Source organism: Podarcis muralis, chromosome 1, assembly GCF_964188315.1.
Source record: "Podarcis muralis chromosome 1, rPodMur119.hap1.1, whole genome shotgun sequence".
Taxonomy (NCBI): Eukaryota; Metazoa; Chordata; class Lepidosauria; order Squamata; family Lacertidae; genus Podarcis; species Podarcis muralis.
Genome location: NC_135655.1, coordinates 105,790,114 through 105,817,309, shown reverse-complemented (window position 1 = coordinate 105,817,309; position 27,196 = coordinate 105,790,114). Strand labels below are relative to the sequence as shown.

Below are 27,196 nucleotides of genomic sequence, written 5' to 3'. Positions count from 1 at the left end.
GTTTAAGTGCACAATTACACTTAAGCTATCAATCATTTGAATACTTTACCACAGACTGATTTAACACTAGTAAGTCTTCAAATAACTGCATGCCAGTCACCAGAAAAAGCAATGCAATTCGGGTTAGAAAGGTGGCACTAAATATATATTACTTAAAAATGAATTTAATTCTGAACATGTCATAAGGGGAGTTTTATATAGCTCATCAACATCAGTGTAAAATCATTTCAAGTTTTATCCTGGTGACTTAAGTTTTTCAAACTGGGTTTACTAACCTTCTGTGTTCACAGCAGGGCCATCTAGATTTCTCTTCGCTGCCAACTGCTCTCTATGCTACTACAGAGATTCTACCTGGAGTCAGAACGGCTACAGCAATTGCCAAGGTTGGGGGGGGGGAGATTATGGTTACAGTTCTTAGATCATTCAATAGCTTTCCAAACTTCAACTGTACTATCATTATAGAACATCTGCAAAGGAGTAGAAATAGCAGCCTCTCCTTCCTTGCTGAAAGGTTTGTCTGTATTCAGATATGGGGAATACATTAGTTTTCTTGATTTTAATTCTGGCACTTCAATCCTGTCTTCCAAATGTTCCTTTCATACTGCAATACCTGCTGCATTATGGAACTGTGGCTTTTTGGCCTGCATATTATGCTAAATTTCATTCACACCAGTGGCCATGGTGTGTGACATAATGAGCAGCATCCTACAATGTCACTACTCCCAATCCTTTTTCCCTGAAGGCGCGGAAGATGTTCTGTCTTGACAAGCTGAAAGACCTGTGTAGACAGAACTATCAACTATCAGAAGAACACAAGGCTGAATTCTCCCCAGAATTTTAAAGAGCTTAAATGCAGACTGCAATTTAGAAGACAGGTTGTACACTATTATCTACTGTATTTTAAGAAGGCAGGCAATTCGTATGCATTGTAATTTTTATTTAACAAACAAGTGACAACACTAGAAAACACATTGATAACCAGTGCTTCAGCAGTGAATGTGGGTTCTAAAAAAGGTTCATTAAGATAAATAGCTTGGTTAAGATTCTAAACCATAAGTTTTATTCCTTCCAGGAATGCTGAAATGCAAGTGTTTACAGCTGCAATTCCTTACCGGAACTTCTACACAATATTATCAAATATAATCAGCAGTTTCAAAATCAATACTTATAAAAGCCATAATTAATGCTTATTAGTAGCCCCTTGCAAATTTATTGCTTTGAGTTAAACATTCCTCAAGAAAAACTTAGAAATTTAACACTAACTTCACAGAACCCATTCATTCCCTCACTCAACCTTGGTTAACACTGGAAGCAAAATAAAAGAGACTTCCCAAAGGTGTTTTAAAATGGAAAGCTAACACAGAACTATCTCCTCCCCATGACTTGCAAAACACACTTTAATGTTACCACTTAGAGCCAGTAGAAGAGCAAAAGTTGAGAAACATTTTCCAGAAGTTTAACTGATTACTTGTAAGAAGTTTATACAAAAGGAGATCATTTGCCTTACATGTAAAAATCTGTTATTTTAGAAGAAGGCATACATGTCATAATCTCAAAGGAGAAACAACACACTTGCAGGTCTCTCGATACCAATGTGCAACAGCAAATTTTTGAATTCAGCAATGCGTCAGAAATCTAATAGCATTCAGTGTGTTTTACAAAACATATGCATACTGATGGTACTTGTGCCAGTTGAGTATCCACCCGGTCCTTCCATTCACGTTTATGCAGCATCAAGTGTTCTGTCGAGTTCACCATCTTCAGAATCATCATCATCAGAAGCTGCTGAAGGTACACAACCCAATCAAAATCTTTCTACAACTCTAAGGTACAGGAAGCAATTTTTAATTTGAACACGAACATGTTTAACATAGCATATATGTAATTTTAATTAAGTGTTTCCAAATAGAATGCTTCCTAAATTGAAAACCACAGTCATGCTTCACAACACACACACAAATCTTTTCTCTTAAACTGAAAATGGAAAAACACCTACACATGCTTATGCTAAAATGAAATAAATATTTAATGAGCACCATGAAGTAAATGGAAGCAAATGTGTTTTAAACCCAATGTGTGGGTGAGGGTAAAGCTTTCCATTTTATTGATGAAAAAATTGAAAATGATCAGAAAAGTCAGGTATTTCTGAAATGTCCTAAGGTAACCTATTTTTTTAATTGTTAAAATAAGACCTTCATACTTTTTTGTACCCATTAACTGTATCCTTTAAACAACATTTAAGAGGAAATTCCCAATCACCACAATAGCCTAGTTTCTATTTTAACCATTTCAGTCCAAAGTTTTCTAGGAAGTCTATGAGTTCTATCCAACTAAGTCATACTCAGAGCAGACCCACTAAGATCAATACACCCTAATTTAATTCAATTATTACTGTGGATTTATTCAAAGTATGCTTATGCTGGATATAACTCTTTGTACGATGCACTGTGTGATTTTGCTTTCATTTGATGTACAAATACATGTACATGGAAGGCACTATATTAACAATAAATGACATTTTGAAACACTTTTAGCAGAAGCAAAGGTTAACTCCACGTCCCTCAGAAAGGAAAAGTTGCTAAACAATTATTATTCTTCATTAAATTTCTATACTGTCCTTCAAAGGTTACAGGGTAGTTTAAAATATAAAAAAACCACAAAAATACATACCATAGTAACACACAAAAACAATACCCCCCCCCCCCCAGTTTAAAAGGCCATAGATTATTTAATTAGCCAAAGGCCTGGGAGAAGAAGAATGTTTTTACCTGGCGCCTACAGATATGTAATGAAGCAGCCAGGTGAGCTTCCCTGGGGAGAGCATTCCACAAGTGTGGAGCCACTGCAGAAAAGGCCTGTTCTCGCGTTTCACCCTCCAGACCTCTCGTGGAGGTGGCACACGCAGCAGAAGGGCCTCTGATTACGATTGCAGGGTCCAGGGCAGTTCATATGGGAAGATTCTGACTGAATCACTTGTGTTTAAAGTATAATACATTTTCTAAATAGCTACCAAACCAGTTGCTCCCACCCAAAGTGTGTCAGTGGCCTACACATTCCCAAAATTCATTGAAAAGGAAGCAAAAAATCCATTAAGTAGAATAAATTATACCAAACAGCTATAGTTGTAGGAGCAGCAAACTAGAAAATGGTATTTAAAGAGGGCAGCAAAATGATTTGCAACTATTGGAAACTGATTAAAGGAGGGTAGATAGTGTTGCTCCATAAGAGCAGCACGGCTGAAATAAGAACATACGAAAGAGCTTCAAGGAAGAGAAAAATAAAGGCAGCTGGTTCCTGGCAATACTATATTTCTCCTCTCTACAAATACAAGCGTTTCTGCACAAACACTGAAGAAGACATTCTGCTCTACGAGCCAGCTCACAAATTCCTGGCTTCTGCTGTAATCAGGGTTTCATCAGCTCAAGCAGAACCAAAAGAAGCACACAGCTTGGACTAATTCAACTTCAGTTGGTATCAAAGACTATTGAGATTCCTACTCATTGGGAAGAGAAAAGGGGGCATGGGAATGTACAGCTGTAGGGTTTACAGGGAACAAGAAACTACATATAACTTCAAGTTTAACAACTGTAAATGCTCACCTCTTTTTCCTCTTGCTGATCCACTAACGGGTTCACCACAGGCTGTATGGCAAAGCAACTATAGATCTCAGGCCCTCCTCACTAACACTTCAGCATAGATACATACTAGAGACTGATTACTAGGAACATGCAATGTAAGTTACAGCTATTCTACTGGTGCTATAATTGGCTAATGCATATTCTGTCCAAAATGCAAGCAGAGAGTCAGGTGGTATATACTAGACATGACCAAGTTAGTCATCACCTACAAAGCAGCAGCCCTTCCCAAAAACGTAATTACCTCTAAAGGAAACCTCTCTACAAGTTACTTAAGATTTCATTATAGAAGTACACACTCCTGAGAACCTGATTACATTATTCAGAGGCAGACATTGTTCTTAGGAGACAGTCATCTAGACAAATTCCTAACGTCCATCTGACAGTCAGATTGAGACGGTGAAAGGTTTATCTTCATTCAGAATGGTCTTGCTAAAAGGAACAATCCAGTCAAGAATGAGTGCTTTTAATGGACTCTTTTCCCTTTCAGTTTTATTAGGTATACCAGTCACAGCTGCGTGAAAATTGCATATCAGCCAAGTACTCAGCATTATACATCTCAAGATACAAAACAAGAATAAACTTCATCTTTTACTTTTAAATCAAACCAAAACAAGCAGAAGCCACCTACTTTCAATATCATCCATGTGTGCCTGAAGAGTCCTTGCAAGATTAATAAACTAGAAATAATACAGAAAAAAAGGTAGTTTTAAAAGTTGTAAATCACCGCAGGCCTGTAAAACAATTCATAAACCCCAAAGCATATATATGCCATTGAAGAATTTAAGTTTTCCCAATAAGAACAGTCTGCTACATCAGGCCACTAGCTTATGTAGTTCAGCACTCTGTTCTCACAGTAGCCAACCAGATACCCATGGGATTTCCAGCAACTGGTAGTAGGAGGCATGCAGCCTCCAATAGTGGAGGTAGAACACAGCCTTGTCCACCCAAGTTGTTGGCCATCCCTAGCTGTTGTGGAATGACTATGTGTTGTGTATAATACTTTTTTTGTCTATCTTGCTAATGAAGAGTCCCAATTATCCCCATGAATGCACACCTATAGAAAAACACGTGAGCTGGGCCAAGGGGGTGAAGGGAGATCAGACACTGTTAACTTATATTGATAATCGCAGAAGCTTTAAAAGGCCTAGGAAACACCATCTGTATCTGTGAGCCAGAAATTCACACATGTAAGTTTCTCCACAAAAATGTGCATGGCTGAAACTGACCCAACAATTCACATGTTAAGTTTCTTAATGCAGAAGTTATTAACTGCATGTAGAAGAGTACTGTATGAGCTAGGCCTTAGAAATGGACATATGTTGACTGTGAACCTACTTACAAGTTTCAGTCTAGTTTACTATATAGACAAGATGAGCACCGTCTTTAGTTCATGGAAATACATGCAGATCTTCAGATCCAAAACTAGAACAATTATTTAGAATGACTGGATTTGGGGGGTTTTTTTTGCATATTTGTCAAGGACACCCTTTGAGCAAGCAAGAGTGTAAGAAAATCTTGCTTAAGTACTATAATTGTAACAGGATGAAATCTATCATTAGATGAAACTCCTTGTTCAGGAAGGAGTGGGTGTTGAGAAAAACTTGCATAGATAGTTGTCATCAACTCCTGCATATTTAGTCAATCCTGATGGCACCAGCCATCCAAGGGACTTTGCTAGAGGGTAAAATAAAATCCTTTCCCAAACAGGCACAGTTCTAGGGATTTTTATTGGTCAATCAAGAAAAAATATAACAAAGTCTGCTCAAAAAAGGTATCAAGGACTGGAAAGTGGATAGAAAAGGCAGTGGGTCAATTTATCTACAAGCAGAGGCTGCATGGAGCTTCGTAGTTTGGAAAAAAGGGCAACTACAATGATGCTCATGAGCCCAAATAGGCATATGAGACTTTTTAGAATAGAAAAATTAATGCATGTTCATGGAGGTTATGCTTATCCTCCACTTTCCTTTACCAGTAATGTACCAGTACAGGTGGCCTACCTGCAATCTAGGGACTGCATGCAGCTCTCAGCCTCATTTTATATGGCCCCCAATGCCCATTCTTCCAGCCACCAGTTCCTCCTTTTTTCTCTTTCGATGCAATTTCAGAATAATTTGGAGTAGTGTTTTATTTGGTAAAAATAAATTGGTGAGTGCTGGTAGTATTTTTATTCCCAGATGTTCAAGAACATCTTTTCCATAAATGTGTGTCTAGCATAGTAAAGCAAGGAAGTTATTACTTGCATGACCAGTAGTTGTATGTGTTTGTTGCACTGAAAAAAAACCCCTCTATATACCAATTTGAAAGTAACCATATAAAACCCAGTGGGTCTTACTTCAAGTAGACCTGTATTAGATTGAGAATTCTTATCATGGATGCAGGAAAGCCTTTATTCCAGATTAGTTTGTGGCTCCACCCATCAGCTCTGGCCCCACCTACTCTCAGCATGTGACACACAAACTCAGAGACATTGCGCCAAAGGAAATGTAGCCCACTCCTGCTATATGCCTTTTCTCGCCCTTGGATCCCCAGATGTTGCTGGACTACAACTTTCATCATCCCGAACAAGTGGTAGTGCTGGCTGGAGAAGAACGGAGTCCAGTTGAGGATCCAAAGCTGGGAGATGCTGCCTTTATGTACTCTTAATCAACTTTAAAATTACATTCAGATAGCACCCAATGCCTATTTAATCTCCCCAATGTGTGTGGCTTTGTTTGTTAAGCAGTACTTTAGGAAATAACTAGAACCCCATATGCAAGCAGGAAGGACTTGTGCCAATAGAACATGTGTACATGGCTGCATTTCCTATATAACATCTCCAGAGGGTCTTCAGACCTTAGCAGCTTTGGGGCATGAGAGACTGCAGCAGGAATGAGCAGAAAGCCCCAGCTGGGAGTGTGGCTTTTGATTCTGACCAGTACGAAATTCGAGAAAATATAAAAACATGCTTTAACAGGTGTCACAATCTGCTTCTGCCACAGAAGCTGTTTGCACCACTTACTTACCCGGACACGTGTGTTGGCCTCACTTGTAGTTCCCAGCATATCTGAAAAGCGCTGTTCACACAAGTGCAACAATACTACAAGGTAAAGCCCAGAACTGATAAATTCATAGTCTGCCTGGAGAGAGAGGGTATCATCAAGTCAAACATTTAAGTTGTCTGAAATGCACAATGAGTGCTGTTTTACACTGATTATATTATCCCAGCGCATGCAGGAGCATTATTGCTTAATACCCATCAAAGATTCCAATCTTAACATGATTGCACTTTTAAAGAAACTGCTTTGTAAAGACCGTTCTTCCAAGTAAATCAACACCTCACTAAAATGACTAATTGTATATTTAAGTAGACATCTTGAGAAAATTGAAAACTGAGAGCCACACTAAACAATGGGAAGTCTTTTGGGCTCCTTTCTGCGAAACAAAGGGTGCCCTTGATAAATATCCAAAACTCAAACTATAATCTAAATTAAATGTAATGATTCAAATAAGCACAAAGTATTAAAAAACAGAAGGAAAATACATTATACATTTATAAAACTTATATTGAAGCTTAATACAACTTGATGTTTATATAGTAATGAATATGAGACACAAAAAGGTTTCATCCGCATATTGTTTAGAAAGATGCACAAGTATATTATACCTGTTTAACAGGGAGGATTCTGTCAAAGACACTAGTAATTTCATTTGTTGGCAGGTAGGTTTGCACATGTATGCCTTTCAACACCCCCCCCCCCCAAAAGTTCTCAGATCTACCCCTTGTCTTTAAAAATTCTCCTAGCACCTCTTTCTAAGCCTATTTTGTAAAATTGTGGAAGGGAAATATATTTAGCATCAGCACACACACTGCTTATGACTAATGCCCCGTTGATGTCTCCTTACTTATCAATGGAAACCTAGCACTGCCCTCCAAGTGCGTCTAAAGCCTACTCAGATATTCATTAATGGTGCCTGGTCCTATCACCTCCCTTGACCTTCCGCATAGTGCATGGGAAATGGAACTGCAAGTACGTAACACTTTTTGCTTCAGACTGAAAATCCTCCCTGTTATTAGAAAGCTACACAATCTCTCGCTGAGCAGGGAGGATTGTGACAGCATTCAGAGGAACTACACTCTTGCTTCAGACTCCATGAGGGAAGGTCAGTGTAGAGGAAGGAGGACGCTTCCACAGATGTATTATTAAGAGTTCATCCTATAGACATATTTTGAGACAAAATTGCACTGTCAGTGTCAGAAGACAGTTTGTTTCTGCTATTCCATAATCCCAACTTTTATCTTGAACCACTCAGCAAGTGAGGTCACTTTATCAATGATGTTCATTCTGGCTTCCCATTTATTTTGTTTTGCATTGTGTCTTAGGAACATAGGATGCTGCCTCATACTGTATCAAACCACAGGATCCATCTAGCTCAGCACTGTCTACATGGGCCTGGCAACAACACTCCCAGGGTTTCAGGCAGGGGTCTCTTCCATTCCTACCTAGAGATGCTGGGGATTGAAGTCAGAACTGCCTGCATGCAAGGCAGATGCTCACTGAGTTACCGCCCCCCAAAATTAAAAAATTAGAACAGAAACACACAGACACAAAGCCCAAGATATACACACATATGTCAGAATGTTATTCTAAATGGGCATTATAGATATCAAATGTAGTTTATGATTTATTTAGGAAAATTAAAAATTCAGTATCAAATTTGACCTGAACTGATATTTTCTTCTAGGGAAAAAAAAGGGTCCCGAATCACAGCACAAAACTGACACTTACCAAATTAGCCAAAATATACTAACTTGTTCATTTGCATGTGCTCTATGAAGCTCATGGATATCAAAATTGTCAAGATTGAGATGCAGCTTCTCTTTGCACAGCTCACAAGTAGTTACTGCTACCAGTGAAGAACCTGAGGGAACAAGGGAGTTACACTTTTTGTTTCAGAGTGAAGGCATTCTTGAGTCAACTGGGCATATGAAAGCACACTAACAAACAGAAAGATAGGTTTATCTTTGTTTATATAACTGAGCCATTAATACAAAATAAACATGCAAGGCAGAATACACTGGTGCCAGTGATCAAACAGCCATAAGTTTCAGCTGCATTACTTATGTTTCGCAGTTCACTTACTAGCATCATTGTATTTCTCCTTCATTGAAGTGTATAAATTTATGTATAGATTCATATAAGGGGGAGGGGGCAGGTTGCTAACGCAGTGCTAGCAAAGTCCTTCACTGGTCAGAGAGCCCCAGACTCTTTGAGCTTTCTCTTTTTTAAAAAGTGCATCTCTAGCCCTTCCAGGAAAGTGTTACAAAACAGTGCACAGGCACTCTTCCAAGCCAATTTCTGTGAAATGATTCAGCCTGACTGCTCCCACCTGTCAGTGGTTTTAGCCAATGAATGAAGTCAGAGTTGTGATTGGTAAATGAATAGAAATCCTTCAGATCCTAAATAATTGCAAATCTTCCCCTCCCCTTTAATGCAATTTCCCCGCTTCTGTCTTAATTTCTAGTCCTTTGAATCGCCATAAATTGCCCTTTCTTTTTCCTCTAGCAACCAGGATCCATCTTTCCTGTGAGGGGTTAATCTGAGATTAAATAATTTAACCCTATAAATTATTTTCTGCAAAATTCCTCTCCCCGCTAAAGACAAATGTGAAAACTCTTCAAGGAGATTTAGGCATGTCTCCTGCTGTGGAGGAACTAAGGAATAGGCATTCATGAAGAATTCATTGTATAGTTCAATGCAGGACAATTGTATAAATCATCTACTCAGAAGCAAGCATTTTTCTTTAATGGGGCTTACTTCCAGGTAAGTGGGTACAGGATGGCAGCCTAGACTTTGGATAGGTCAGCAAGGGGGGGGGGGCAGGGTTCTTGTGCCTTTAAAAGTTGTATAGCAGTAACAAATTAAACAGGTTAAGCATTTTATAGTCTGAAAATACAACTATGTGACTATTCAATATGACTATTAACTAATATTATGCTAAGCCATGTCCCAATGGCAGCCATCTTGTGTTATGCCCCGCCCCCATGGAGGCCATTTTGTTACTGGTACCCACAACTCTCAAAATTTGAAATATGCCCTTTTATCCAAAAAGGTTGGCAATGCCCTAGCATAAAGAGTGTGGTATGTCTCTCTATCGTCATATATACACACAGAAACAGAAACAGGAACATAAGTAGGTATTTGAAGCCCCCTTTGCATCAATCCTTCAGTCCATGGAAAAGCAACTCAGGAGCTAAGAAAAAATCTTGTCCTAAAAAGGAGCTGCCTTACCTGAGTTAATCTTGGATTGTAGCCACTTTTTCATACACTCCTGGTGAACATAGCGCAGACTTCCAGTGCATTTACATGGCTCTATTAAGAGGTTAGTAGCAGAAGTAGACGACATCTGACAAATTCTACATAAGTCTCCCTCCTCCTCTTCAGAGTCCTCGGAAAGGAGGCTAAGCAAGAGGAAACAGTTATTATGCAGAAAAAACTTGGAATACACTTTTCACATGTTAACACATTAATCTGAATCACATTCACATGCAAGACAATGACGAAGTTTTCCCCAACCCAAGTTATTAATGGCACTGAAGAGAGACCATTAACTAGGGGGCGTATACCATCTCCAGGAACATTGCCTTGGATCCTAACATTCCTTGCATGAACAAAAGAGGTGATATTCACCAAATGAGACTTGCTGCCCTCTCTTCCATCTACAGCCCTATGCACATCCCCTAATTCTGTTCCTGGGGGTTGGGGAGCATTAAGAATGGTGTGCAGGGCTGCAGGTGAAGGCAAGTTGGCAGAAAACCCCACCCCACAATTAAAACAGAGGAGCAATTTAGGATCAAAACCAACATTTTCCAAAAAAAAAAAAAGTTGAAGATCTCTTGGTACATGGTATCAGTTTTATAATTGATTTAAAACTCCATTTAAAAAGCTACAGAAATAGTGCTTTTACCTCTCTTTAATTTTTTGAAGCCTTTCAGGGTCTCTTGAGGATAGTATTTTTGACTTGTCATTATCTTGTCCATCAGGCTGATTCCAGCTTGAAGGAATAATATCGACAGTTATCATAACATTGTCAGACAAATTACTCCCCAGGGTTGGGGGCACTGCAAACCGGAAGAGAGAACCAGGAAACATTCCTGATATTCCTGAATTTCTTCTACCATGCACTGAATCTGGCCCAGAGGCAACAGATGTAACACCATTAGGTACTGCAGGTGTTGGTGGCCTGGCAGCAGGCCTGAGGGATTCACTTTGTGCTTCAAGAGATACCTCCCCACCAGGTTCTCTTCTTCTGAAAAGATGCAGTGATCTAGCTGGTGTTTCAGAGGTAGAGGTTCTTGCAGTTTCATCTCTTCCTTCTCTTCGTCTTCTGGAAAACAAAGGTGTGCACCTGTTCCTCAGGGAAGATGATAGCCAAGAACCTGAATTTCTACTTTCAGAATCGGATCTGTAACTTTCAGCTTCCGAATCAGAACTAGGATTTGATGAAACACCCGACAGGCCCCATCGTCTTCTAAGAAAGCTAAATCCCTGAGAAACATCAGGAGTCTGCCCTTCTGTGCCTTCAGAAGTTGTAGCTGTGTTAGTAGCACTAGCTTGGGTAGAAGAATGAGCTCTTGGAACAGTTGAATCTTCAGAACCTAATGGTCTTGAAGTCAATGAGTCCTGGCTAGACCTTCTTGAGAAAAATGTTGATGACATACTAGAAGCTAAACGAGACAACAGTTGTCTTGTTGTACGCCTTCCTTCAGTATCTGCAGGAGGCTCACTCAGTGACCTTTGGGATGGCATAACTCTTTCGGAACTGTTTGAGGAACCGCTTCCACTTCTCATGGCACCAAGGGTAAACTCTGGTTGCATATTCCTTTCAGAAGATTCTACTTCTCTTGGGACATAGTTAGATCTTGAATTCCAGCTATGCTCTCGAGAGAGTAATGATGACTGATGTTCAGAAGGCAACTGGCGGTTCATGGATGTGTTCAGCCTCAAAGAGCTCAGTGAGTTCTCTTTTGGTCTTGCTCCCTGTGCATACGAAGCAGAAGATCTTTCCTGAAGATCTACAAAAAGAATCACAAAAAGTCAACTGTAAAATACTGCTGTGCAGATAAGACTAACCAAATATGATTATTAACTGGAGCCCAAGAAGTGTATTTTTAACTAGGCCCCAATTATATGCATCTTTGCTCAGAAATAAGTCCACTGAATTCAGTGGGGCTTATTGGCATGTAAGTATGCTAGAGCTACAACCCTTGGTCTTGCTTAGAACATGATTGATTATATTGATATATTGCATTTTTAGCATGCCCTTCTTCCAAGAAATTCACGACAGCATACTTGGTTCAGCCTTCCCCCTCCCCATTTTATTCTCACAACCAACATTTGAGAAATTAGACAGTGTGCAGTAGCAACTGGCCCTACTACTCTGGTAAGTTTATTTATTTTCTGTGTATTTCTATTCTTTTCTATTCCATAAAGATAATATTACAACAACAACAACAACTGCCAGCCAGCCAGCATTAAGTACGTCTTTTTATTTGTGACTATACACATGTATGGCTGGCTGTAGCAATTCAAAATTACTCCTGGGTTCAGTTATATTTTATTTTCTCTATAGCGACACACCAGCAGAAGACAAGAGAAGCAACAAGAATTAACATTTCTAAGTTTTTGAAATTGTTTTGACCAAATTTGAACCATTCCCACCCCCCATCTCTTTTCTTATTCTACTTTTTTGGATGTGACAGGTATTTTGTGTTAAATTGGCCACACCCTTAGCAGCAGCCATTTTAGGACTGGCACCCTCAGCACTTTCTCAAAATTCCAAATGTGCCCCCAAACCTAGGATGAGCATACCTTCCTCCCACAAATGCATCCCTGGAGACAGTGCACAATTAGGAAGCCATATCCTTAGTACTGTTCAATAATGCTATTTTATTAGCTTAAACTAGTTACGGGACTAGAAGTTAAGTTTTTTTTAAAAAAACTGGCCCAATACATACAACCCGTAAGGATTCTTTAAGTAAAACTTTGCCGTTCACAATTAGCAACATTCTAAACCCCCTGAAATTTCTATCCTGCCATGTGAGCCAAGAACAGTGTCTTCATCTAAGCAAAAACAGGTAATAGACTGAACCTCATAAATAGAATGAAACAATACATACATGATGAAGATGAAAAGTCACCATTTCTGTGACTACAGTCCACAAGACTGCTAATAGATGGTTCTGTCCTTTCCAGCTCTCTCCTCTCTCTTGCAAGTTCAGTTCCTAATGATCCAAGTACCATGGATGAAGATCTGGGTACATCGCTGTATCTCCATGGGGAATCTAAAATCAAAAAGTGAAAAACATATGTATTCTTGCTTCCTTGATAAAAGTCTTAAACACACAATATTTACTGCTGTGTTTTTAGGCCTGATTGGAATACACTTCTCTCTTCTGAAAATTATGCACAACAATATAGTTATTGTTATTGTAATGGCAATATTGCCATTACTTGTCGATCAGTCAAAGCCACTCTATACTAGAAACTCTGGTTGTGGAATGCTTTATATGTATTTCATTGCCCCAAATAGATATTTTAGGAGCATAATAATAATATCTGATGATATATGCATCTGATGAAATAGACTCAACCCCACAAAAAGCCATAACATTTGTTAATTTTTAAGTTTCCACAAGACAACTGTGCTTGTGTATGAGCATGGATAGCAAGAAGCTAGCTTCAGTATAAAACAAAATAAATACACATCATTTTATACCTTTTAGCACATCACTTACCTGAAACTGTGTTTAAACCATTATTTCTCACACTAGAGGTAGATGTATAAGAAAGTTTAGGTCTCTTAGAATCAGTATCCTGTTGCTGGCTATGCAGTCTTGAAGAATATGATCCCTGAGTTCTTTCAGATTCGCCAAACCAAGAAGATGTAAGAGGTGAAGATGAAGATGTAGACTACAAACAATGTTTTGAAAGGTTACTACTTTTCTGCAAAATACTGGGCCTTAAAAAAATAAGCTAGCAGAATATTAAATCAAATCAAAGTGAAAATGCTTGGGTTATATAATGAAAAGGGCTTGTATGAATGAGATTGAAAAAGAGCAGACTTACCCTTAAAAGTATTAAAAATAAGTCTAATATCTATTGGTGATCTTCCCTCCCTCTTTTTAAAGACTTGGGAGCAAGCTTCAGAATCAGAGATGGTGCAAAGGGCTCCAAGTCCAACAACCAGAAACACAGGATTTGATATTTCTACAGTGGTACCTCTAGATACGAACGGGATCCGTTCCGGAGCCCCGTTCGCATCTAGAAGTAAACGTAAGTAGCGGTGGCACGTCTGCGCACACACGCGTCGCTTTTTGCCGCTTCTGCGCATGCGCGTGATGTCATTTTGAGCGTCTGCGCATGTGGAGAAACCCGGAAGTAACGTGCTCCATTACTTCCGGGTTGCTGAGGAGCGCAACTCGAACACGCTCAACCCGAAGCGCATTCAACCCGAGGTATGACTGTATTCACTGTTAAGTAATACTAGTTAAAAGGTTTTTTCTTACTATTTAGACAACATGGTTAGATCCATTCTCAAGGATATACACAATCCCTTTAGCACAGTTCAACAGGTTTTAAAGAAATTAGCACAGTTTCTCTTAAAACTGTTTTTAACCTATCATTCATTTTCACATTCAGAAGCTAATGTCTTACATGCTCTGAAATCTTCTCGGATTTTAATTTATGCATTCATGTGGCTGCCCCTTAAAATGTCATCAGACACAGAAAGCCATAGTGCAACTCCTGGTTGGAACCAGATGTGACATTTGTTAACACCTGCTCTTTTTATCTGCATTAGCTGCTGGTTTGATTCTAGGCTGAATCTGCGTCAAATTTTCAAGTTTTAATAGTACTATCCTAAGCATGTCTACTCATGTAAAAGTCTCACAGAGTTCAGTGAGGCTTCTCCTGGCAAGTATGTACAGCAGCAGGGGGTGAAGAACCTGTGGAAATTCAAATGTTGTTAGACTCCAGCTGTCTTCAACCCCAATGGTTAGGAATGATGGAAGTTAATAGTGCAAGATCAGAAGGGCCATATGATCCCCACCCTTGGTGTACAGGACTGCAACCTCAATGACTGCAACCTAGACCCTGAATATAGTAGGAGTGCCTTTCCCCAGGTTACCACCTTCATCCACTTCCCATTTTAAAATAATCTGAAGAATTATAAGGTACCATCACCAAGGGAAAGGTTTTCATCTACTAGCAACAAAGCATTTGCAGCAGTAGCATTGATTTGTCAAAGCTGTGCAGAGCTTTTAGGATGCCACTGTGCTGGTGGTTAAGCATTTTTCCATGTATTCTATTTTGTTGTAATAGCTATGTGGTTTCATATTTTATCTTTTGGAGGCCACTTTGTGATGGTTAAAGCAGGATATACATCTAAATCTAAATTAATAGTTAATTTGGGGTCTTAGTGTGGGAAATAATGCCAACTCTTTAAAATAAATTTAGCACTATTTATATCATATATAAATATGCTGGTGAATTTATACTTGTGTGCTTATTTTTTATTACATTTCTCTATGTTAGAATTGTTGTTGTTGTTGTTGCTGGTGAATTTATACTTGTGTGCTTATTTTTTATTACATTTCTCTATGTTAGAATTGTTGTTGTTGTTGTTGTTGTTGTTGTTGTTGTTGTTGTTGTTGTTGTTGTTGTTGTTATATCCCACCTTTTTCCCTGACAAGGACTCAAGGTGGCTGCAGACACATGTCTCCATCCCCTTCATTTCTTCCACCCCATTCCCTGCTTTCTGCTTACAACATGTTCTCTAGCACTTACACAGAAATGTAACTCACAGAGCAAAAGCTAGAAACTTCTAGACTGAATGCAGATACTGAAAGAGTAAAGTTTGCACTGTTTGTTACAATGTAAAAAGTGTTGTTGGTGGTTTTTTCTTTGAAAACAAATCACCTTTCCACTACAGGAAGTAACATATAAAATGCTGTACTTAATCTCCATATTTGGAGGCCACCCCAAGAATGCCTTCTCTCATGTCTGCCAATCTAACTGCTTCTTCAGATGAGAACACAAGCGGAGCTTCCGTACCCAATGGGTATGGGCAAAATATTACAGGGAAAGAGTTGTTAGGCAAAAACTAAATAATTTGTGGGGAATGGTCGCAAAACAGGATTGTACAAAGTCCATAATGACTAAGCACAGATACTTACAGATGCTTGGATTTTTCTAATGCAATTCTAGGCATCTCAGTTTCCTAAGACAAAGCTACATTTCTGCAGTCTAACTGCAGTCTAACATAAAACTAGACAACTGATAACATTTGCATGTTTCTTTGAAACTTACTTACAATAAATTAGATTAATGTGACTGTAAACTTGGAAAACATTTAAAATAAATATTTAGGATACAAACAGCTCTTACCAGTCTGTTTCTGCTTCCCAACAATCTTCCAGACCATGGACGATCAAGTGTTCCTGAGTAGCGAGTTGGAGATGAAGCTGGAAGCTTCCACGGGCTTTCATATGCTTCTCTTTCTCCAATTGCCCAGTCTCTACTGGAACTATGCAACCGACTAGAATCCTACAAAGTAATATGGTCACATTTCTGCTCAAGACATCAAGTTGAGTTCCATCTATGGCTACCATCCTTATGATTTTAATAAGTACATAAAAGCTATGTTTGTATCCAGAGTATTACACTTTGGATAATGTGAAGCAACTCCTGTACTTTTTTGGAGGAAGGACGATTACTTTTATAGATTTGTGATATACAGTACCACACAAATGAATGTGTCCCAGTAGGATTTGTACTTTAGTCCACGAATGGAAATCTTTAAAAATGAACTCAAACTATCAATTTAAAAGCTGCAAATGTTGGGTGTCAGTTCGGCATACTTACTTACCTGACAGTTAAGTACTGTTACTCTACTAGATTCTGTTAGACTAAGAGGAATGAATATCTTGCTAACAGTGTATCACCATGGTGACTACTGCCTGAGGCTGGTTTGAACATTGCACCAGGCAGGATAAAAGAAAATATGCAAAGCATATCTATCATCACAAATAAATGGAATTGCAATTAACTGCAAGATTAGCCTGCCAGGGACCTGTGGCTGGGAGTACAGCAGTGCTGGTGTGCTTAACACTGATATACTGGCAACCAAGACCTAATTTGGAGCAGAGTTTTACAGTACAGTCAATGGCATCCTGCTGTACTGCATTTTTTAAAATATTTATTTTACACTGGTTTTATTATTGTTCTGTGTTGATTGTATTTGTATAGCAAGCTCCTTCAGAAGGATGGGTGGGATAAAAGAATAAATAGTAACATAAATAAATAAAATTTATATGCCACACCAGGAACATGGTACCTGTACATATAAGGTCAACATTCCCAACACAATATTTGAAATGTGTTACAGTACGTTGGGTAAGGAACAGTCCAGGAAAATTCCCTTGTGAGGAAGAGCTATCTAGAATGACAGCATTTATTCACTTCCTTCCTCACGTTTGCCTTTCCAGAAGCCCTTAAGTGGAAGATGGTTTAAGCCAGGCAAAGTCTGTTCATCTTACATTTCATTTGGGCCACATTTTGACATTTCTGATACTCTGAATATTCATTTTCAATTATCCCATTGAAATTATCCAAACACCCATTAGGTGTTTCATTGAAGGCCTAACAATCACTATCGTTCATGGATCACTCTCTCAAAAAATGAACTTTAAATAGGCTGTCCATGAAAATGACTTCAAAACTTCATCTGCTACAATAACCAGAACCATTTTTTGACAGGTATTACAAGGAACACTTATTTAAACCCTGTGCTGTTGCAGCAGCAGTAGTAACTGCCTATATACTATCAGACCAAATTCAAAATGCTGCTTTTGACTTTCGTGTCTGGGACCAATATACCCAAATGGCCATTTCTTTCAATATCAGTGCATATCCCAGTACAAACCACAGGCTTGTACTGTTTGAATGTGACTCAAGGCACACAGCTACCTAGATATTACCTTTGTAGCTCTGGAATGCTCTGCCTACCACAGTGAGGAAATTGTGTTTTTTGCCCACCCTCTGTGAGGACTGCATATGTTTTCTATTGGCTGATTTCTCTGATTATTTTTTTATTTTACATAAGCAGCTTAAAATGCTTTGAGAAAATGGCCTTAAAGCATTTTAAATGTTCTATTTGGGGCTAAGAAAATATGACTATGAGCCCCTTCCTACCCATGTTTACTTAAAATCAAATAACACTGAATTCAATAAAGCATCCTTTCAACTGAAGGATGGTAGTTAAATCTCCTACTTACAGGAAGCATCAACTAAGTTTCTAAAGTGTTGCAGGAATGCAACTCATTTTTTTACAAGTAGTCATACCTGTAAGACAGTCTTAAGAACATTCCCACAGGAGAATTCCTGCTTATATAATCTACTGGAAACAAACTGAGAAAGAGCTATAATCCCTGCCCAAGTCCTTGTTTTGTAAGTTACTCTTAACAGAGAAATGCTAAAGCTTAAAATAGCCACAAGCATTTCTATATTTAGAGGCTTAATTCTGCTAATTCTTAAAAAAAAGATAGCTAAAAGCACCTACAAAATAAACTATTTCCTAATACCACTTTTCAGTTGAAGCCAAACCCTGTTTTAGGATAATGCTTTAAAATAGCAATACTGCACTATGTAGTCTAGCGTTCTACACATACAGAATACAAAAAAGTAAACTTGGAAGAAAAATCCCAAGGCCACATATATATATTCTAATTATGGACAGTATATTGACAATATGGACAGTATGTTGGAAATTGAGGGAAAAAGAAGCGTTTTTTTCCAGCAGTACAGCAGTTGCTTGCTTGTACTGTGAAGTTATGGAAACAAGCCAATCTTCTTTACTAAGAACTTATCACCAAATACCTAGCATGCACTACTAGTGCTGCATTTGCCCTGTAGGAAGTCCATCCATCAGGTGGGGAAGGAATATAAGTGGCAGAAAGAATGTTTATATGTTGAACTGGAAAGTGCGGGTCACAGAATGAACTCAGTGAGCTTTGCACTCAGAGATGGTCATGTGGTCTCTCAATGGACCACCCAATAACAGGGACAGGGATAGCATTATATTGTTTAAGGCTAAATGGCATGTACTAATATGGAAAATAAAAAAGGTGTTATTTGTACATCATTATCATGGGGCTAGGCTAAGTCTGCCACAAAGCACAGGTCATCTCAGTTTTTGAGTTGGCAAAGAAGTTTTATCTCTGCCCTAATACCCCTTGGAATTATAGCCCAACCTACCTTACCCCACATTAATGCACCCATCCTGTGAGGGAGAAGATATATATGGTTTGCATGCCTACCACAGTTAATGCTATATAAAAATTAAGCTTATCCCTATAAAGTAGCCACTAAAGAGTAGAATGTAGCCCTTATGCTTTGTTCAGATTTAAAAATATATATTTAGAAAATGCATAGCCTGTCCTTCCACTGCAGTTATAATACTCGGGGAGATTAGACTAATTTAACCAAATTTACCGTTCTAAAAAAGGCGTGCAGGATTTGTGCTTGTTTCCACAAAACCTTAATTTCAGAACTCTGATGTGACAATCAAGCTAACAACACTTTTTTATTTATTTCCTTGAGATATGCGTAATACCCAAAACCAATAAGCATACTTTTTATAGGCTTAATAGCTGTAAACTTCATTCCCCTTTTTCTTTTCTTCTTTTACACTTTTTGTCACTCAGGCTCCTTTGTCCAAGACAAAGGATTTGTGCATTTGAGAACGCACTTTTAGTTGGGTTTCCAGCTGTTGTTGGACTACAACTCCCATCATCCCTAGCTAAGCAGGGCCAGTGGTATGGGATGATAGGATTTGTAGTCCAACAGTAGCTAGGGAACCCACATTTGAGAAACACTGTTCTAATATATAAAAGTTACCATTAATATCTGTATAAAAGACTAATACATACACCTAAGGTTTAATCAGTATGAAGAGATCTGTGTCATTCACAAACTGCCAAGTGACAGAATTTCTGGTATTAAATAAATCTATCAAGGCTTCAGAAGATGTTTTTGGACATCTTATCATGATCATATCTTAACATGTTAAACAGATTAATTAAAGTTCTTTTTCCTAGCAAGGTATCCCCTTTTCATGCAACTTAAGTCCACTCATTTGTTCCTGAGCAGAAACTCAGAAGCGGAAGCTGAATGAAGCATGTATCACCATCAAATACTACTTACTTGGCATCCAGGTTCCAATCTAAGTGAAGATTCTCTTGTAAGATATGAGTCAGTTAAACTGGTTCCTCCATTTCCTGCTCCTGTCCTAGCACTTTGAGAACTGGATGGCTGAGTGGATACCCTCCTTGGAATTCTTGGTGGCTTTGATTCCATATTCTATGCAATATGAAAAAAATATTTATATTTCCAATTAGATAATGGAGCATATTCTTTGTAGTAATACAACAATACAAGTTATAAATTTAGCATTCATATGGCTTGTAACATTAAGCTTTGCACAAATGTTTATACACTAACCTGAGGATCAACAAATTAAGCTTAAATCTAAGTACAAAGCAAATATATACATTTCAGAAACTTGGAAATAAACTGCAGCCTCTTAATCATTTGGTCTACTGTAATGGATAATGTCTTCTTACAGTCGCTAAACAGCAACAAAATCAAAGTCTGGACAATGCTATAACACTTGCTGAACTTTTTTGAAGAGACACAACACAAGTAGAAGTTTGGGGGCTTTAAGAACAACACCCCAAATTGCACAAGTGGCTATCCAATTAATGTCACAACAGTGGTCTCAGTCTGGGGCAAAGAGGTTCCAGTTTACTATACAGTTTTACCTGCTGATCAGAAAAATGTCAGCCATTCCCCTCAGATGAAATTATTCATAGAACTGGAGTAACAAATACATACCTAGTCAAAGCTTGACAAGTCACAGCTAAAAACTACAAGGAAGCACTTACTAGAAGTAAACCTAAAGAAGCTGGCATTTCTGAAATGTATGATATGCAAGAGTAGAAAAGTCATACAGGTTGAGGTATCATAATAAAGTTTCAGGAAGGTCAACACTGAGCACCTGCTACCTTCTAATAAAGTCATTAACCTGGTTATCTAGAAGAAGCTCATATAACCTTGGTAATAAATGATATACAGCCCTGAAAGTAAATACCGTGTGTAACCTAGTGGAAATGTAGCTTACTTCATAATAAAAAACAAGAAAAAACAAGCACACAGAGCTGTTTCAGCACTCCATCAACTCACAAATGTGCACAGACAAGTTCACCTGGCTTTGGGGGAATGAGCTTTTTGTGATTTTCTAAGTCACGTACAGTTATTACTGTACATTCAGACTGTAAGAACTTCCTGGGTATCATTGCACATGCTTAGTGTCTTGCTTAAATGCAACCCATGGCCACTATACATGGAACATTAGTACGCCAACACAGCACCTGCTCAGGCCATAGACACACAGTATGCACAGTATACAACAGGCAACATTTGACAAAAAATGGTGATGATCTGCCTAGGTTCCCTTTTGTATTTTTTAAAAAAGATGACTGCCCCTTCCTCCCTTCCTATTACTCTTCCCTCAACTTCTGAGAAGTCACAACTGATGGTTTTGTGTGCAGACGCAAAAAGTGTAAGTTTCATCAAGCAGTACCTTCTGGTTTGAGCACATTCAGTTGCATCTAACCAGTTCCTTCCTTTTTCTGGCCTCAGTACCTTCCTCATTCTTATTTTTTGGTTATGTTAAGAATACACATATAACCTTCCACTCTAAAGTTTAAGGCATAACATGCATGTTTGTCTGAGGTAATGAAGCCTCATGCTGTATTCACACGATAATATTTTGGATCTGGATCCATTCCAGTCCGGCTTCCGCGCTGGTCATGGGACCGAGACGGCTCTGGTTGCCCTAACAGATGATCTTCGTAGACAGCTGGATCGAGGCGGGTCAGGGCTGCTGATTCTTTTAGATCTGTCAGCAAGCTTTCGACATGGTCGATCAAGAACTTCTGGACCACTGCCTTGCCGACGTGGGGATCCAGGGCACAGTCCTTCAATGGCTGCGCTCATTTCTCTCTGGTCGGGGACAGAGGGTGGCGCTTGGGGGGGAATTGTCATCGCGCCACTCCTTGGTGTGGAGTACCTCAGGGTGCGATACTCTCCCCGATGCTTTTCAACATCTTTATGTGCCCCCTCGCCCAGCTTGTCCGGAGTTTTGGGCTGGGTTGCCATCAGTAAGCCAATGACACCCAACTCTATCTGTTGATGGATGGCCATCCTGACTCAGCCCCAGACACACTGACCAGATGTTTGGAAGCTGTGGCTGGATGGTTACGTGGGAGCCGGTTGAAGCTAAATCCTTCGAAGACAGGGGTCCTGTGGCTGGGACGGGACGATATGGGATTGGGGGAGCAACTCCCATCTCTTGCGGGGGCGCAATTAGTGCCAGCACCGTCCGTTAAGAGTTTGGGTGTAATCTTTGACACCTCCCTTTCCATGGAGGCGCAGATTGCAGCTCTAACAAAGGCGGAATTTTTCCATCTCCGCCAAGCTAAGCAGTTGGCTCCTTACCTCTCTCGCCCTGACCTAGCCACTGTGATCCACGCAACGGTCACCTCCAGACTGGATTATTGTAACTCGCTCTACGTGGGGCTGCCCTTGAGACTGACCCAGAAACTCCAGCAGGTGCAGAATGCTGCAGTGAGACTCCTTACGGGGTCTTCGCTGCGAGATCACATTCACCCGGTGCTATACCAGCTGCACTGGCTCCCGGTGGAGTACAGGATCAGGTTTAAGGTGCTGGTTTTAACCTTTAAAGCCCTATATGGCCTAGGACCCTCGTACCTAAGGGACCGCCTCTCCGGGTATGCCCCACAGAGAAACTTACGGTCTTCAAATAAAAACATCTTGAAGGTCCCAGGCCACAGAGAAGTTAGGCTGGCCTCAACTAGAGCCGGGGCTTTTTCGGCTGTGGCTCCGATCTGGTGGAACACTCTTGTCACAAGAGACTAGGGCCCTGCGGGACTTGACATCTTGGCCAGGGCACAGCCTGACTCCCTCCCTCGGCAATCTTCGCGGAGCTCTGGCCCAACGGTGGCCTGTGGCCTGAATTTAATTAATTTTATAATGAATGATTTTAGAGTGTTGTTTGTGTTGTACTTTTGTACTGGTTTATTGTTGTTAGCCGCCCTGAGCCCGGCTTCGGCTGGGGAGGGCGGGATATAAATAAAAAATTTTATTATTATAGTATTGTGAATAATGTTTTGATTAGGACTCAAGCCAGATCAGGTACTCAGTTATCCCAAGACTGCTTCCATGCGCCCATCCAGACTAGATGAGGACTAGATGGGCAGAAATTCAAAAAGACGCAGTGTGCTCAAAACTGGAGTTCAGTCTATACGTTTATGATTATTTTCTGCATATTGTATTTTACTCTAAGGAACTGTATTTTTTCTTATGTTTATTTCTGCAATGACTACATTTAAATATTTTTCCTCTGCTGAACTGCTATTTTATTGCTGCCATTTAAAAGTTACTATGTCTTTGGAAGTTTTGCTCATGTCCTGCCAACAATATCCTGTATACTTCAGAACTGAGTCACTTAAAGAATATTTACTGTATCATCTACCCATTTGACTGAAGTTAATAGTCATGTAGTTTTGGGACTGCATTACTTTTTCCAAGTTTATGGGTAGAGCAATCTTATGAAGGGGGAGGATCCTTGAAAGAGGTACCACCCCTACCCACTGGTTCCAATGGAGAGGGGAATTACACATTCTCTAAAATTGACATAGCTTTCTCCCAGTTCTGGAGTACAAGAGGATTTGGATTCAATGGATCTAAAGTGTCACTATATGCTCCTAGAATTACCCCTTTTCCCCATCACCAGCAGGGCAGTCACAGCAGTGAATCTCCTTTTCCCTTCATCTGTACAGTGGTACCTCGGATTACAGATGCTTCAGGTTACAGACACTGCTAACCGATAAACAGTACCTCGGGTTAAGAACTTTGCTTCAGGATGAGAACAGAAATCCGTGCAGCGGCAGCAGCAGAAGGCCCCATTAGCTAAAGTGGTGCTTCAGGTTAAGAACAGTTTCAGGTTAAGAATGGACCTCCAGAACGAATTAAGTTCTTAACCCGAGGTACCACTGTACTTTGAAATGCACTGCATCTCTGCATGGCTCACTGGTATCTACCTTCAATGAAGTTTGACCAATTACTGTTAGAAATCAGCTAAGCAGCCCTGATTCCCAACATAGTTCCCTAAGAGACTCCACTATTTCTTTCTCTCCCTGATTAAGTCTGTTGCTGTATTTTTATCACTGCCTCTTCTTTAACCATTATCTTATCTCTCACATTACCCATCAGCTGCTAAAGTTTTCGAAGGCACTTTTGATGAGAGGCCTTAAAAGGAGGCATTTGAGAGTTCAAATCTACCAGATCGATCCAATCACACATTTGTTTGATTAAGTACCGATACTTTGCTAATGTCATTCAAATAGTTCAAGGAACAGCTTATAAATTTGACTGAATAACTGTACAAAAAAGTCTTTTGAATGGTGCCTGAAGCTAAAAGTAGGTTTTAATGAAGTAGCAATGTAAAAGTCATGAGTACACAATGTTGAAAACAATACAAACTGTTTATCACTTGTCTTTTTTCTGTATCCAAGAAAGAGATCATTTTAGGTAATGGGTTTGGCTGAAGTTCTTAGGAGAAAACAGAGATGCTCAGTGCAATATATAGTAAAAGTTATCAAATGTCAGCTGAAAATTACCCTTGCTGACAGTGGACACATAGTGGACACACCACTGCGCTTCACCAAACTGCTTCGTCCTTATATTTTCATCCCAGTTGTCTCCAAAACAGAATGTAACCCCAACTGGGATAAAAATATCTAGGTAAAAAGAGTTCTGAAGAAGACTACTGTATTGCTTTTCTTTCCCACCCCACCCACACTCATGCTGCCATAATGTTTAACTTGGCCCCAGACAAGTAAAAACTGGAGGAAGAAGGAAACAAAACTGTCTCTAACTAAGCAAGACTATATCCAGCTAAAGAAGCCATCCTCCTTCCCTGTTTACAATGGCAGGAAAAGAACATGGCAAACAGATTCTGAAGATGGTGAAGTGAAGTTGCAGCAAAGAAAGTTGCAGCTTACCAACAAAACTTTGCTATTGATGCTGGCTCTAAGAACTTCCCTAACTTCCTCCCTGCAATATTGCTTCCAAAAAAACTCTTGCAACACTGACAGTGATGATTTAGACCTACTTGCAACACACATTGTTCCATACAGAACACATCTAATTAAGCAATGTTTCTCCTGAGGGGCAAATTTTTACATCTGCATTCTCCCTTCTAATGCAGTTTCGCAATTATCTCATCCTGAGACAAAGAAGGCCGTCTTGGGAAAACATCACAGAGTATAAATTATTATGAAGCAAATATCATGAACTACTTCATGTTCAATGTTTTTCCAACAGGAGTCTGAACATAAAGCTAGGGCACTAATTTAGCTAAACAAATATAACAACACTTCCATTAAGTCACTGCAGCCATCTTGGGGCAATGTAAGGATTCTTCTCATCCTCATGGCAAATTCTAACATACCCACATACGATAAACATCATTACTTGAGCAAACTTAGTCAAAGCAGTTACTGAAAACAGATCTAGTTCCCTGCAGATTAAACTAGCTGTTTACCGGTAAGATAGCACTACTCCAAATTTTAGCACTAATTCAGGATGGGCTGCAGGAAACAAAACTTACTGTTCTCTCGGGCCACTTTTAAAGTGTGAGCTGGATGTCCTAAACAAGGGAGTAGTGCTACATTACATAACTGTAGTAAATGTAGAACAAATTATACATTCATGTTCATCACTGTAACATCAAGATTTTCATATACAGTGGTACCTCGGGTTACAGACGTTTCAGGTTACAGACTCCGCTAACCCAGAAATAGTACCTCGGGTTAAGAACAGGATGAGAACAGAAATTGCACAATGGTGGCGCGACGGCCCCATTAGCTAAAGTGGTACCTCTGGTTAAGAACAGTTTCAGGTTAAGAACGGACCTCTGGAACAAATTAAGTTCTTAACCAAAGGTACCACTGTATTAAAATCCACTTCTGAGTAAAGACCACAACCCAAGGTTTATCAGCTTATGCCACCTTAAACACAATACTTTTTCAATGGTGACACAGTACTCATCTGTGGGCAACTTCACCAAGTGATGCAGAGGCATGCAAAAATTGCAGCCCTGTTAGGCTGCTGACAGGGGGGGGGGGGGAGAATCAGAGCGGCCCCAGAATCTGTGTCAAGCTGCCCCATGGGACGTAGCTGAGGAAGAGAAAGGCAATGCCATAAAGGCTAGATGAGTCAAAGCTTGTTCTAGAGCATTTATTCGGCATAAATAATCAAAGACGTGTAAATGCTGCTGAGAAACTAAGGGATTCTCTGGATGCAGAACTGGAAATGGGCTAGGGAGACCTGGGCCTCAATTCCAATGCCCATTGCTCTCAGCCTTACCTATGTCACAGAGTTGACACGTGGATAACATAGGGAATAACACCAGGTACACACCTTGGGAGGAAGGGCAAGACATAAACCTGATGATGAAGACAAATGGAAAGAAGTACAGCATGTCGTAACAACAGGGTAAGGGGGGGGGGGGAGGTATTAGAGGCTGCATAGTTATTGCCAACCCCATAACACATGTATCTCTATGGAGAGGACTAATTAAATCAACGAACCTAGTTGCATATCTGTCCCTACTGTTACTTTTTGAAAGAGGCAATGCAAATTAATATGTAGTCCGTGTGTTGTTGTTATGTTATGTTTACAGTGCTACGGTTGAAAACCAGTAACACGAGTCCCTTCCCTTTTTTTTTTCTTGGCACACTTATGGGGCGAAAGCCAGTGAGAATTTCCAGTTCCACCTCCTCGACTGCATGGTTGGGAAGCATTTGAAAAGGAAAAAAGGTACGCCTGCTTGAGAGGAATTATTTTTATTTTCTGCTCACGTAGCCATCAAGACTGCTGGATAAGGGGGTCAGGCCAGTCCCTCAGAGCCTTACAAGGGAAAACGAGAACCGGGCCAAGGGCTCCTGCCGACTCACTCTCACACAAGATGGAGCCTCCAGCTTCAAAACGGTGGCCCTCGCCTCCAGCCCCGACACGGAGCACCGCCCCCACTTCGCCCCATGTGCCCCCCACCCCACCAGACGAGACACGGAACACGAGACACAAGCTGCTCACCGCCGCTTGCCGCTCTCCGACTCTGCTTCCTCCTCCTCCAGCTGCTGGCTGATCCGACAATGGCGGCCGCTTCAACGCCGAGTCGAGGGAGGGGAGGGAGCCACCCAGCGCTGCCTGCCAATCACCGCCGAGCCAACGGCCCCGACTCGCCGCGAGCTTCTCCCCAAACTGCTCTCGCGAGAGCAGGAGCCGCAACCAGCGTCGACGCACATACAACACCCTCCCCCACCCTTATCTCGTGACTATCTCCGGTGAGGTCGATGTGTGCCGAGGAGGCGC

At 40.1% G+C, this 27,196-nt stretch overlaps 1 protein-coding gene across 11 annotated transcripts; it reads right to left on the bottom strand.

The window, feature by feature from the left end:
• Positions 1-920: 920 nt before the first annotated feature.
• MARCHF7 (membrane associated ring-CH-type finger 7) lies at positions 921-27,180 on the bottom strand. 11 transcript variants are annotated; one of them, XM_028746777.2, is made up of 13 exons: positions 26,918-27,180; positions 26,189-26,268; positions 19,880-20,035; positions 16,064-16,222; positions 13,414-13,588; positions 12,796-12,960; positions 10,584-11,691; positions 9,908-10,077; positions 8,428-8,537; positions 6,641-6,754; positions 4,267-4,315; positions 2,769-2,916; positions 921-1,785 (listed from the first exon to the last, which is right to left on the bottom strand). In XM_028746777.2, exons 3-13 carry the CDS (start codon positions 20,030-20,032, stop codon positions 1,776-1,778), a joined length of 2,361 nt encoding a protein of 786 aa, XP_028602610.2. In that variant the 5' UTR covers positions 20,033-20,035; positions 26,189-26,268; positions 26,918-27,180; the 3' UTR covers positions 921-1,775. The 11 variants fall into 11 exon arrangements, 9 of the variants coding, with proteins under 9 accessions (XP_028602610.2, XP_028602602.2, XP_028602597.2 ...); XM_028746769.2 differs by having other exon boundaries at positions 26,189-26,242; XM_028746764.2 differs by lacking the exon at positions 26,189-26,268 and having other exon boundaries at positions 26,918-27,179.
• Between the last annotated feature and the right edge of the window lie 16 nt (positions 27,181-27,196).

What these genes read in the sequence shown, in the direction of transcription:
- MARCHF7 (XM_028746777.2), bottom strand. Translation starts at nt 20,032, where the DNA reads ATGGAATCAAAGCCACCAAGAATTCCAAGGAGGGTATCCACTCAGCCA. An exon ending in TGACTTTTCATCTTCATCAT is followed by an intron (nt 11,692 to 12,795) that starts GTATGTATTGTT and finishes TTCTTTTTGTAG; the next exon opens with ATCTTCAGGAAAGATCTTCT. An exon ending in AGGCCAACACACGTGTCCGG is followed by an intron (nt 4,316 to 6,640) that starts GTAAGTAAGTGG and finishes TATTATTTCTAG; the next exon opens with TTTATTAATCTTGCAAGGAC.